General features: G+C 41.2%; 2 protein-coding genes across 8 annotated transcripts; both read right to left on the reverse strand.

Moving 5' to 3' along the window:
- Positions 1-75: 75 nt before the first annotated feature.
- On the reverse strand, positions 76-4,131 carry LOC146366168 (uncharacterized). The gene is made up of 13 exons (XM_084914945.1): positions 3,929-4,131; positions 3,659-3,829; positions 3,486-3,591; positions 2,808-2,945; positions 2,599-2,721; positions 2,336-2,510; positions 2,129-2,257; positions 1,800-1,987; positions 1,478-1,674; positions 1,309-1,400; positions 1,168-1,222; positions 797-894; positions 76-629 (listed from the first exon to the last, which is right to left on the reverse strand). The coding sequence occupies exons 1-13, from the start codon at positions 3,988-3,990 to the stop codon at positions 400-402; spliced, it is 1,764 nt and encodes a 587-aa protein (XP_084771071.1). The 5' UTR covers positions 3,991-4,131; the 3' UTR covers positions 76-399.
- A 1,886-nt stretch (positions 4,132-6,017) lies between these two features.
- tmed8 (transmembrane p24 trafficking protein 8) lies at positions 6,018-12,918 on the reverse strand. 7 transcript variants are annotated; one of them, XR_014798615.1, is made up of 7 exons: positions 12,613-12,918; positions 12,299-12,483; positions 11,213-11,393; positions 10,967-11,121; positions 10,643-10,841; positions 8,842-10,555; positions 8,413-8,444 (listed from the first exon to the last, which is right to left on the reverse strand). XR_014798615.1 is itself a non-coding variant. In XM_084915060.1 (6 exons), exons 3-6 carry the CDS (start codon positions 8,259-8,261, stop codon positions 7,196-7,198), a joined length of 645 nt encoding a protein of 214 aa, XP_084771186.1. In that variant the 5' UTR covers positions 8,262-8,310; positions 8,414-8,444; positions 8,842-10,362; the 3' UTR covers positions 6,018-7,195. The 7 variants fall into 7 exon arrangements, 4 of the variants coding, with proteins under 4 accessions (XP_084771186.1, XP_084771185.1, XP_084771183.1 ...); XR_014798616.1 differs by having other exon boundaries at positions 10,967-11,031; positions 12,568-12,918; XR_014798614.1 differs by having other exon boundaries at positions 12,568-12,918.
- Between the last annotated feature and the right edge of the window lie 83 nt (positions 12,919-13,001).

A 13,001-nucleotide genomic window follows, 5' to 3' on the forward strand; every position in this document is an offset into this window, starting at 1 on the left:
CTCTGTTCCACTGCAGTTACTTTAAATGACAAGAAAGGTTCAAGTAAAAAAATATTTATTAGTATTTTAGCATGAAATTGAACTATGACTTTAATTTGCCTTTAAAAAAAAAATCATACAGATACGTGGAGAGGAGGTACGGGACAATAATAAAAAAACAACGCTCAGAGATTTGCTATGCAAAGTGGAAAACCTCTCGTCTCACTGTTTGCAGCGCGTTGCCTGATGGTGATTTTCGAAGACACATAATAAAGTAAAAGAATCGCACAGGAGACACATAAATAGAAAATCAATGCAACAAAACACAAAGCAGAAGATTTAGTCTTCCAGACAAAACGCTCTTCTCATGTCTGATCACATCACGGGCCATGGTGGCTAAAAACTGTTTCCAATTTGGACTCATTTGTCAAAAGGAATCTCCACGGTGCACTTGATTGTGTCATCGTAAAAGGAACCAGAGCAGTCCGACCCACCAAACACCAGCAATGCACACTGGATTTTAACATTTTCACCCTGTCCATGTGTCCCAGTGTCTCTTAGGATAGCGCTGCCCAAAAGCATCATGCTGTGTCCAGCACGAGGCCTGGAGCAAAGCAGGGGAGACACCAGTGAAGTCCACATATTCGTATCTGGGGGAGAAAAGAAATGAAGCTCGATTAAAAAGCAGCTGATTTCATCAATATTGATGCTTCGTGCAAAATAACAACACTGGACTGAACCGGAATAAACACACCATATTTTTTTTTAAATCCAATAATACTGAAGGAAAAAACAAAAACAAAAAACCCCCGCTTACCTGTATTAAAGATGTGAACATCCTGCAGGGCTCCGATTGCACTGCACCCTCCACTGACTAAAATCCTGTTGTCTGAAACTGGGAGTGCTGCATGAAACCTGTCAATTAATATATAAAGAGGTTTTATCTGTATCATTATTATGGCCAATCTTTACATATTCTTAAATATGAATTATGTTCAGCTAAAAGAAAATCTCACTAGGATGAATTTTGTGTTAAACAACATTAAAATTGCACTTGAACTCTTTCTGGGATGCCCAAGGATACTACAACCAGATGGCTACATGGATGACATTTATCAAGTCAAAGGAGCTTGCAAAGAAAAGCGTCTGGACACAGACACATTTATCAAGGTTGATTAGTTTACTCACCCTCGAGGCAGCGGTGGCATGTTCCCACTCTTCACAGCTGTGTACTCCATAAATCCTGCACTCAGTAGGGAAAATGTAAGCATCAGTGCAATCCTGGACACTCGGTTTCAATCTAAGGCGGTCAGTGAATCTTTATCTTACCCAGATCTAACACATGGAGGTCGTTAAAGTAAGCAGCGGTCTTGCGTCCACCGAATATGATCAACTTCTGAGACAGAAGCGTAGTCGTGTGCCTGTTAAAAAGCATGAAATTAGCATTCCTGAGAATTAAGAAAGCACTTAGTGTACAGTAAATTTACTGAAGACTGACCCAAACCGAGGCAGAGGTCTGTCCCCTTCCACAATGGGCTGGTACCAGAGTCCAAACTCTGGGTTGAAGATGTATAGAGCATTACTGCAGGATTTATCCCCTGAGGAAAGGCTTGACTGAACTCCTCCAAAGACAAAAAGCTCTTTTTTGTAAAAGGCTGCAGAGTGATACGCTAAATTTGGAACGCTGCCTTTTGCCTTAAGGATGGGAAATATCCACAAATACAGCAATGAAAAGAAAAGAAAAAACAAATAGCCTATTTCACATACACGTACATGCTTTTAAAGAATGTGAAAACGCAGCATGTTAACAACAAACCCACATTGACAAGCTTCCACTTCCAGGTCAGAGTATTAAGGATGTACAGCTCCGTGTAGCGCCGACCCTCCCTCAGGCCACCGTAAACAAAGACTGCTCTAGAGTCTGGGTCATAGGTTGCAGTGTGTCCTCGGGCACAGGGTGGTTCAGGTCCAGAAGCAGAGGAGTTCAGCGGGAACCAGAAGTCACCGTCTGAAAAGAGGTCAGGTAACGATTAAGTACAAATGCTTCCTCCACCGGTGCCACACACCTTCACTCTAGTGAGATGCTTTATAGATACAGGGAGCTAATATACATATATGGCCAGATGTATATTCAGCAAAGTCCACTGACCCAACTCCAGCTTCCACAGGGAGTCCTTGCAGTAGTTTTGTTCTGAAGTCTCCCCTCCAATGAGGATGACAGTATCAGGGTCACTCAGACACATGGTGTGGCACCAACGCTTTGACGGACACGCTGAAACTAATCACAAATATTTGTAAAAGCCACTTCTGTGCAATCCTGTGTAATCCCAATATTTTTTTCCTTTTTGCCTCTGACCTCCTCTGTTCTCACTCTTTATGAGCACAGTCATTTCTTGACTGTTTATCCCGGATGACCTCATCTTCTTAGGGGTCGAAGCTTGGTCTACATCCTCTGAGAGACTGTCCACGTCCTCAGAGCTCCACCTCAGTTGGCCTCTCCTACTAATGACTGTACGTCTGGGTGTCTTTTCCTTCCAGTCACACAGAGCGCACAGCAGACCTGCGTCAGTTACTGCCCTCACATGCAGACACTAACAAACACTTAAGGATAACACTCACTGTAGGCCACACTGGAGGTTTATTCCCCACAGCGGAGTCACTGGTGTTGACTTTATTGACTTGGATCTCAGCAAAGCACACACTGCCGCTCCTGCCGCTCAGGTGTGAGGTCTCAGAAGTCACCTGGATTTGTATTAATTGAACAATCATGACGCTCGAAAACCAAAGCGTGCATTCCCACTGAACTATTTTGGCCCCGTTTAGCTCACCGTTTCACTTTCAGCATCTTGGGTGTGTAATGTGGTAGAATGATCGGTCACATCGTGCCCTTCGGGGAACAAGCATTTCCTTTGAACCAAAGGGGTACTGCTGAAGACGCTGGAGTTGCCCTGTGGCTGGTCACAAGTCTTGGCAAGAAATAAACAAGTGAAATGCCACTATGCAATATCAGCTACGAACTGCTTTTTTGTTTTAAATCCCACATATAGGCATGATGCCTAGCACTCTGACTCAAAGAAAGCAGGGAGTGTAATGGAAACTAGCACAAAGAAATGAATATTAAATGACGATATATGCCATAAAGCTATTTATAGCAAGGTGAAAATGGTGGAATCCGATTCTGTTTTCCAAGAGTTATTTATATTTTCACAAAAAAGTAGAAAAAAAAAGCAGTCAGCATAAGATATTAGGTTAAACTTCACCTTCCTTTTAGGCTTATTGTATCTACTCAGTACAGGAGTTGGATTAATTGCATTCAGATAAGCTATATTTGTCCTTTCCATGCTATAACCTGTAGCCTGAACAGTTTGTGTGTTTTAAAGTGAGGCTATATGTAAATTCCCCACTGCATTTAACCATTAGTAAAATAACCCAGACTTTCCCCACACAAACATGAGCTCTACGTGAGTTTTTTCGGATCTGGTCGCGCTAAATACTGTGTTTTGTACCTCTCCAGAGACTGTGAGTAAAATCTTGCCATAAACTCCCCTCCTGCCCCTCTCTGCAGCCACTTTGACCATCTCTGGGCTCCAGTCACCTTCCCAAGTCAGACACCTGAGCACAAAGAGATCTCAGCAAACTCTAGTTTACAAATTCACAACCTTGCGGCTACTTCACGAACCTAAATTGAGAGGACAGAATCCCAATTTTCTGAGCTGGTACTTCTGCACTGACCAGAACCTCGACTGAAATTGTGGTCAAACTGCATTCCCACTGTCCCAGACCGAAGATGACCAGCTGCTTAGGAAGAGGCAGCGGGACATGGACTTGAAAACACCTCCGGTTAGATTTGCTGTGAAGAGTGAGTCCAAGTAGTGATTCTTCGCGTCCTTAATAATCTGTCAACATGTTGTTGTTTTTTTAATTATTATGTATTTATCAAACGACATACCTAATAAACTGGCGGGGGGCGTCACGCAAAGACCAAAGGACATAAAAATTCAGTCTCCCCATGTTGTTTTACGGATCCAATATGTTTTGAGAGCAGCAAACATCGGCGGTACTTAGATCTCCAGTGCTAACCTCTGATTGGCCGAGAGGAGCTCGAGGCCGTGGTGAACACGCACAGGTGAGAGGTCAAAGTAATTAAGAAATAGGCCCCGTAATGGATCCGCTGGTTGGACTCCAGATGCCTCACTGCCTTTCTATGTGTCTTTGGATAAAGGGAAGTCAAGTGTATGACTGAACATCTATCCATTCGCTTAGCAAATTCAAGATCTTTGTCTCATAACAAAAATGAAAATAAAATAGTTACAATTTAAACTCTAAACACCAAATATCTGCTATCAGTATTTATTATGGATCTGTACGGGCTAACTGAATAGACTTTCAAAGTCATTTCATTGTTTTATAGACACACAATTGATTGGCATGATCAAATTTCGTCAGTCAGATTTGCTTCACGTATTATTGGTGATCAAGTGAGAACCTCCACTGCACTAATAGCAATATCAGATGAGAGTTCTAGCTTCTCTCATCAGTAGGTGAGAGTGGGGCCGCTTAGGTACGAGGTCCATCCAGGAAATGTGGCTTGTGGCTACCATCTCTACTACTACACTGTTTTCCTCTTGTTAGCACTTATAGTTTTGGGGGGGAAAATTATATATGGTACAAAGAAACTTCTGAGTGTATTAGACTTGTGTTTCAGCCATCTAGAAAATGGCTGATATCTGAAATTTTCAAACAGTGAATGAACTTTTATTAAAAAGACTAATCGTGCACTGTGGTCGTAAAGGGATGGACATGGTCAGGAAAAATATTCAGGTAGGCTGTGGTGTTTTGATGGCGTGCACTTGGTACTTAGGGGGCCCAAAATAAGCCAACAAAATATAATCATGTCAGTTCTTGGGCTCTGTGGTGTTAATGCAGTGTGGTTGTGTCATATTACTTTATTATTCTGTCCACCCTCAGGAGCAACATTTCATCCAAGAGGCGACAATGCTAAAAACAGCTTCTATTATAGTTCATCTCCACTTGCAGTCTGAAACCATGCACTCTGGTTCTTACTTAATGAGACCCAAGCTGATGTAGTGTTTGGAATAACAGGAGTAAATCAATATATTTATCTTTATCTTTATTCTGATTGTTTATATCACAAGAAATTAAGTGATAAAAACAAAGAAGAAATCAAATGACAAACAGGTGTAGGTTGATGCTACAGCTTATATAACACCTGCTCATGACGCCAGACCAAAAAGTGACCGCATAAGGAAAATTAGATCCCAAACCTCTGATTTACATACAGAACCAAGACAAACCATGAAAAAGAAAGAAAAGGAGCATTTATCACAGTACTGAATAATTATGTTAGTCCTATGCAATTTTTTAAGCAGTTGAGTGTGCTGCAAATTTTTATTTAGTCAGTACAGTTCCAAAGGTCACCCCTCGAAACAGAAACTCAATGACTGTTCACATTTGTGCTAACGTTGGGTTTCTCAAAATAATATAACTTCATCTTCATTTGTATTTATTATCCCCTTTTTTTAAAACAGCTTCTGGATGCCAGCTGGCATTCGACCATCATATGCTTGTAGATAATGTGGATTATGTTAGAATCTAGTAAATCTTTATATTTCCGTGAAGTTACTTGAATAAATAATGAATTTGATGATATTGAGAGTAGCTTTCCATAAATTATTGACCATTTTTCTTTTTAAAAAAATCCAGTAAAGCCCAAGTAAGACTAGCTGTGTCTTAAGATTGTGAGAGGCCTTAAGGGAGAACTGAAAATAAAACCTGGTTTCATCAGCACCTCTGTGCAACTATTACATCAATCCCCTTATGTCACAATTTAATGGAAACACAAGGGGCCACCCTGAAGTGCTTTCTAATCCTGGATGTGCAGCGAGACTGTTATGAAATGACGGGGTCTCGGGTGAAATGCGCAGCTTTGGCTGGCCATTTTTTTCCTCAAGCTATCCAGTAATCGACCGTGATTCATGCTGGTTTTATCTAATCGCCTCAATTAGCCACAAAGGAAATGAGACAATGGTCTGTTTATTGAGGAATTAGAGATTTCATGATTTGATGCCATCAGCATAACTTACAGTGAGGGTTTAGTACAGTAACAGTATCAGTTGCTTTACAGTATGCTGTATACAACGTCAGCAGCCAGATCTGTGAAATCTTTGGAAGATGCACAAAGAGTGATTGAAACGAGGAAAGAAAGATAATCTTTTTTTAAAAAAAAGACCAAAAACAAAACAGTAACTTACTTCTTAGATAGACTTGTGCACAAAAAATAATCTACCTCCAAACATAATGAAAGTGTGCAAGTCAAATGTAAATATTGATTTTTTTATTACATAACGAGAGCTGATGTGATAAGGGATGGCTTTTAATTGTGTCATAAAAAGCACAGTCTGATTACCACTTGCTTCAGTACATTCGACTTATATATATATATATATATATATATATATATATATATATATATATATATATATATATATATATATATATATATATATATATATTTATTTTGTTTTTTTAGCCAACACACCACTGTGACAGCAGACATCGCCATACTCTGAATTTACATAATCTGAAATCTCACGTGATTAGGATCAATACAGAGAAGAAAAAAATAAGTTAGGTTGGTAACAAAGACAAAGCAATAAGAATAATAAGAAAAAAAAAAAAAAAAGGTGCACAAGTTCACACACACACACACACACACACACACACACACACACACACACACACACACACACACACACACACACACACAAACAAAGCTTCTTTCTTTAGATCATAGCTGATTTAACACAGTTATACCCGTGCAGGTCTTCCCTGATCACTGCTACCATAGATCTGTTACAGGTGAAGACAATAGATATTTTATGATGGGCACTTGACCAAATAGCACGGTGCACACATGGGAAAATGGCACATATGCAAGGCTTCTTCAAACACATGTTAGCAAGACACTGAAGCGTTTGAAATCTGTGGGATTACAAACTTAAATTCAACAAGAGACAACACAAGCGGACGGTGCTAAAAAATAGATATCCCTATATATATATATTTTTTTTTTTTTCTATTTTATTTTAGAATTTCAATTATGTCTCCCCCCCATCCCTCCCCTGACAAGTGTGGAATCAAAAATAGTTCATTGTTCTTCAGTAAATTGTACATTCATAAGCGATAAATTGGCATCTCAGGCACTGTAATAAACCCTGTAGTAAAGTGTTTTATTTCGCCAAAGGGAGTAGGAGTTGTCAAACTTCAGGAGATAAGTGCCTTCACCTGGAAATTCGTGGCTCCCCCCCTGCACGGACAGGTGGCTGTCCTGGCGGTACACTGGGAGGATTTCAGACAAGTTAGAGTTGGTGTGAGTTTTGGAGCCCTTCTCGACGTCCCCGTTGCCGACAGGCCCTGCAGAAATCACATGATCCACAAAGTCAACACACCGAATCGTAACCCCAGTGGGGGGAAAACATATAAAAGTGCCATTGCAAAGAGGGGCGTCGGCGCCTGACCTTCAAGTTCCTCCTCTTCGTCCTCGTCATCGCTCGACTCGCTGATATGCACCGTGATGGACCGGCTCGTCACGGGAGTCCAGTCAAAATAGATGCCGAAGCCAATGTCGTAGCCGTCTGTGGCAAACTCCCAGCACACTTTATTGGCTTCGGGCACGGTGGGCACGTGTACCGTCATGATGTCGCCTCGGTACACGGTCACCATGCTGTCCTTCTCTGTTCGGAGCTTCGCCTTTAACTCCTTCACAGCAGCAGATGTCCAAGTTGTCGGGGGGTTCAGGGGCGGCATCTGGGCTGCCATCAGAAGGGACACGCGGCAGTGACTTTAACAAGATGTGACAGCAACTGCAACGCTTTATCCAACTCATTTTAAGATGGCAAAATCTCAAGCAAATACTGTGCACGCACACTGCAATTAGCGGGACGTTTATGAACCCGCAGAGTCAGAATCACTGCTGAACAAAGCAGCTGTCACTATGGCACACTGCAGGTCCTCACCTTTCATCTCGGCGGAGAGCTGACAGCTCCCTGCACTGCTGTTCTGCTCGCCTCCTTCCCCCAGGGCCAGCTCAGCAGGGGCCTCTTCATTACCCTCAATATGCGCACACATCAGGGTTATTATTGTAAAGACTTAAATTGTTAGACTATGCCTCCCTATTTACTGCAACTTGTTTACAGCTCACCTAAGCACACAGTATTACCTACCTCAGAAAGACGTCCTGAATCCTCCTTGGTGTCATCCATACTGTCTTTGGACTGAGTAAAGCTCTCTGAAAGATTTGTATTCTGCAGCCTTAAGTAAAGAAAGAATAGAAATTTTAAACCTAGATAACATTCAGACCACCCATCTGCATAGCAGCTCCATTTAAAAGCCACTTTCTGCAGCAACAGGTTACCTGTCCGGTGGCGTGTTGTCGCACTGTTTGGCTGTTACTCCGGGGAAAGATGAGAAAGACAGTGATGAAAGCCGTGACTGGAGCTGTGATGTAGCCTCTAATCTCTCCATGGCTGTCCTGAGAAGGCAAACACCTCAGTCTGCGTGGCTGCAAAAAGATGAAACCCCGCCCCTCCCAACCACAGGGGAGGGAGACGGATGAAGCTAGCCTCCTAAAGCAGGCTGTTTAAACTAAACAAGCTGCCGTTTCACATAATAAACCCTGTCAACCGCAGTATTACCTTCTGATTTAACAGTTAAAGCAGTAGCGACGAGCTGTGTTTACATGTGCGTGGAACTCTAGCTTCATTAACCAGGCTAGCTGTTAGCTTATAGCTCACGCTAGCTAACCAGCGAGCAGTTAAAAGGACAGCCGAAAACTTATCTCACCACAGCGTAGCGTCGAAAATATGATGTGATTTTAGTTTAATCAAACTCAGGGCATGAGGAAAACCGCCTCCATATCCCTGCAGTCATGTGAGGGACCTCTCCACAGTGCTGCCGCTGCTGCTTCTGCTGCTCAACAGGAAAAAACAGACCCGGATTTTTTGACACTTCCGTCTTTTCTCGGAAAATCAGCGAATCTGCATCCTTACCAGGATCCTACTGCAGCTCCTCTGAGGACATACGCCGCTGCTTAATATTTAAACCAGTCTAAAAGTATACGTCCCAAAGCCAAATCATAAACACAGATTATTTAACAAAATCTAACAACTACAACAACTTTTTTTCAGTTTTAAGTCTTTTTTTCTCATGATACAGTACTCTGCAAAGGTCTTGAGGCACCCCCTTTTTCTTATTCTATTGGGAAAATCTAGGAAAGAAATAGGAAATTTATTAAAACGTGTACATACATGGAAAGACAACATGTAAGACAAAAGCAGAGTTTGTACAACTACAGCTCTCTTAGACAAGCTTTCCTGTTATTTCTTTAAGCAGTCTTTAAAGCTCTTCTCTAGATGTTGGCTGTATTTTTGTTCCATTCCCTGTCAAGATGATCCCACACTGTTTCAATATTGTTGAGGTCCAGGATCTGGGGAGGCGATCCATGACTGACAGTGTTCCCCTGTGCGTAGTATGCCCTTAATGCATTGGCAGTGCATGTGGGATCATCCTCATGCTGAAAAATGAAGCTTTTGGCAATCAAACCTAATGTTGTTGCATTCATTTCAACAAGATCCCCAACACCACTGGCTTAAATGCCAACCCAAACTATGACAGTGCCTCCACCGTGTCTTGCAGATGGCTGTAGACACTCACTGTACCTCACCCCTGATCTCCTCTGTATGTGACATCTGGATTCATTACTCCATCGGACCTGTCTTCAGTTCATTTGGTGTGTAATTTGGTATACTTCAGCTGTTTCTCCCCATTTTCCTTATTTAAGATCGGCTTCTTGACAGAAGTCTTTCCACTGAGATCTTTACTGACAAGGCTGTAGTGAACAGTAGCTGAAGGTCCAGGTTTTTTGCAAGAGGCTGCCATCACCAAAGTAGCTACAGATACAACTTAAAATTGGTTCTTTCCCAAGTTGCCTGTGCTGTATAGAGACAACACTTGTTCATCCATGAGTGCATTTTTTTTTATGCTTTAATGTTTCATAGGTCAGTGTTGAGTGGCTTAATAGAGAAAATAAAAAAATATATTAAGCTTGAGACTTTTGCACAGCACTGTAACTGTACTGCATAAAAGTATTTGAAGTAAACCTATATCTACATTTCACAAACTTTAGTGAGTCCTTCATGTTATGAAATTATTTTCAAAATTGAAAATGTAACACAGTAATACAAATTTTGAATTGGAAGCACACTGACCAGCCTCATTATTTAAGACAGGTCACAAAGCGCTAAACAGACTTTTATTTACTTTTTAATTTTTCGTATTGTTATGTATGCTTTCAAAATGAGACATGGTTCCCCCAGCAGAGTTCACGTATTAGTGATTTTAATGCTGTGGCTGATCAGTGTGTCACTTTGCTGGTGTCTCCATCTGGGATTTATAAGCTGCAGAGAGGCACTGTTGCACAGATTTACTGCTTGATAGAAAGCGCAGCAGCAGGGTCTCCCTGATCTGGGCATCCATAAGTGAAATCCAGGGAAAAGGCCTTTTTGGAATAAAGTTGAAATATATAATTATTATTTAAATGAGATATATGACAGTTTAAAAAACAAACAAACACTGATCTACTCACTCATCTGAGAGAAGAGAAGATGCATAGGATGAATTGATGAAACTGTGTGCATCTAATTGCACAGTGTCTCCACATTTTTCTTTAAATATTGATTTAATTAAGAGGAGAGCCTCACTGGATCCCAGACTGGCAGAGGTGCAGATATTCAACAGGATATACAGCACCGCACACACCCAGTTCAGACCCAGAGAAATACCTCCTACATGTGGAATCAAAAAGTACAAACTAAGAACAGAATTTGTAAAGAACTTGTTTAACTGAAGCTCATGCAAAATACTTTCTGTCACATATGAAACAAAAGGAAAAGATGCTGAAGTGACATACCTTTCATTGTGAGAGGACACGATGCTTCTATCAGCAAAGGATCTGCTAAAGCTGAGGCCACATGACTGCAGGACAGCCAAACATCCACAGTGTCACAAGAGACAACGTCATACTTCGGCTTCAGGATGTAGTCGTGTCCAAGAAGCTTAGCTAATCTGAGACAGTAATTCAAAAGAAAGCGATTCATTGACCCAACCCCCCCCCAAAAAAATGACCAGTCCTATGTGTGTGTGAATGTGGCTGTACCTGGTGACGGGAATGGCAGAGGTGAAACTGTACACAAGGCAGTGTTTTGCCAGATGAGAGCGGAGAGCAACACAGACTTTTGGGATTTGAGAGGGCAGACAGCAAAGGAAAAGAACATCCGCCCATGCTGCCAGTCTGCGATTGTCAAAGAAACATTCAACTTCTGTATGGACAAATTCCACTGAAACACAGAACATACAACGATCTTAGCAAACACTTTTTTTTTTTTATCAGTACACACGGAAGTTTGGTCCAAGTGCAATTTAGTTAAACCAACAGATGCTTAATGATTAACTCAAGAATACCATAGAGTCACAACGAGCAACCAATAACTATTCATTGTCTTAAAAGGCATAACTGAAAAAACAAAACAACAACAACCTAGCTTAAATCTGCTCAAAAATGCATCTGGGTAGCTTAAAAATTTAAGAGTGAAGAGAGTCATTAAGGAAGTGTATGGAAACCCCTCAGATTACCCACTATCTGAAACAAGGAGCTTTAGCTTCTCATCCCTTAAGCCAGCTTTCTTCTGATTGGCTGCCCCTTGCAAACAGAAGGTTTGACCATATTAGTGGTATCCACTCTGAGTGATATCATGAGGAGCCAACAGTAAGAAAACCTAGCATTTATAGCCACATGAACAGCGATCTTTCACCTCACATAGATTACTTCAACGAAAGACAATCTCATTATTTGAAGCTTTGACCATGTCTAATATGAGCATCCACCACTGTAGCGCTCTATAAACACACAACAGAATAAAAAGGAAATAGGTCCACCACTTTAAGATTATGTGTCTCATGACATTTAAAGCCTCTCTCACAAGAAATTATTATACTCACATTGTATATAGCATTTTATTCAATTGTATATTTTATTTTATTTTTATTATATTCTATTGTGTACAGTATCTTATGGATATACTATTCCATTGTTTTTTTCTATAATTTTTCTATGCAACTTTGCACTGTCCACTGCTGTAACAAAACAAATTTCCCACGCGTGGGACTAATAAAGGTTATCTTATCTTAAATCCACTGCATCACAAGCATTTTTCTCAGATTTGGGCTTTTTGTGCGTGTGTACCTGCTAACTCTGGTCTCCTAGTGGAGCTCTTAATATGTGAGGGTTTGATTTTGGTCTTTTCAAGAAGTGCTAGGCACAGCTGTTTTCCCAGATGGCCCATCCCAAGTATACCCACGCGGAGGTCGTCGTCCTCTCCTGGTGCCACTGGCTTTCTGATTTTCGCTGTGCGCCTTTTGATGGCACATCTATAATACAAATGAATGGAGCAGCTCAGACAGATTAAAATATACTCAAATGACTGCAAGACTATACGTGTGGGATGAGTTCACCTTAGCGAGTCAATGAGCTCACACAAGAAAGCTGCGTGCGCGCACCCGCAAAATGTCAGTCCAGCCGAGCGCGCCCGGAGGTAAAGTAACTTCTTTTCGTCGTCAGCGAGCCCGCTCTCAAAACACAGAGTGCTCAGGTCGGCGACTATGTCCACCATCACCAACACCCTTTGAGCACACAGTTAAAATATTAAACCCCTTAAAATAGTCCAAGTCTACGCTCTTAACACTTTTCAATGGAGATTTGGGAACCAGTTCTGTTGCCATGCCAACATTAACTTAGCGAGGTTAGGCTTTCAAAATAAAAATCACTTGACAGACGGACGTATAGTTTTCAGAATAAAATATATAAAGCAAACGTTGAAATATGATGCTAACACAACTCCTAAGGTTTACAAAAATATCTAGAGTCTAAGTAAATAAACACCAACCAA

This window comes from Perissodus microlepis, chromosome 19 (assembly GCF_051167445.1).
Source record: "Perissodus microlepis isolate ML-2025 ecotype Zambia chromosome 19, ASM5116744v1, whole genome shotgun sequence".
Taxonomy (NCBI): Eukaryota; Metazoa; Chordata; class Actinopteri; order Cichliformes; family Cichlidae; genus Perissodus; species Perissodus microlepis.

Coding starts and splice junctions, on each gene's coding strand:
- tmed8 (XM_084915059.1), bottom strand. CDS start 8,523: ATGGAGAGATTAGAGGCTACATCACAGCTCCAGTCACGGCTTTCATCA. Junction 8,311..8,413: donor GACAACACGCCACCGGACAG/GTAACCTGTTGC, acceptor TCTTTACTTAAG/GCTGCAGAATACAAATCTTT. Junction 8,110..8,222: donor ATTCAGGACGTCTTTCTGAG/GTAGGTAATACT, acceptor GCGCATATTGAG/GGTAATGAAGAGGCCCCTGC.
- LOC146366168 (XM_084914945.1), bottom strand. CDS start 3,990: ATGGGGAGACTGAATTTTTATGTCCTTTGGTCTTTGCGTGACGCCCCC. Junction 2,722..2,807: donor AAGATGCTGAAAGTGAAACG/GTGAGCTAAACG, acceptor ATACAAATCCAG/GTGACTTCTGAGACCTCACA. Junction 2,511..2,598: donor AACCTCCAGTGTGGCCTACA/GTGAGTGTTATC, acceptor TGTGACTGGAAG/GAAAAGACACCCAGACGTAC.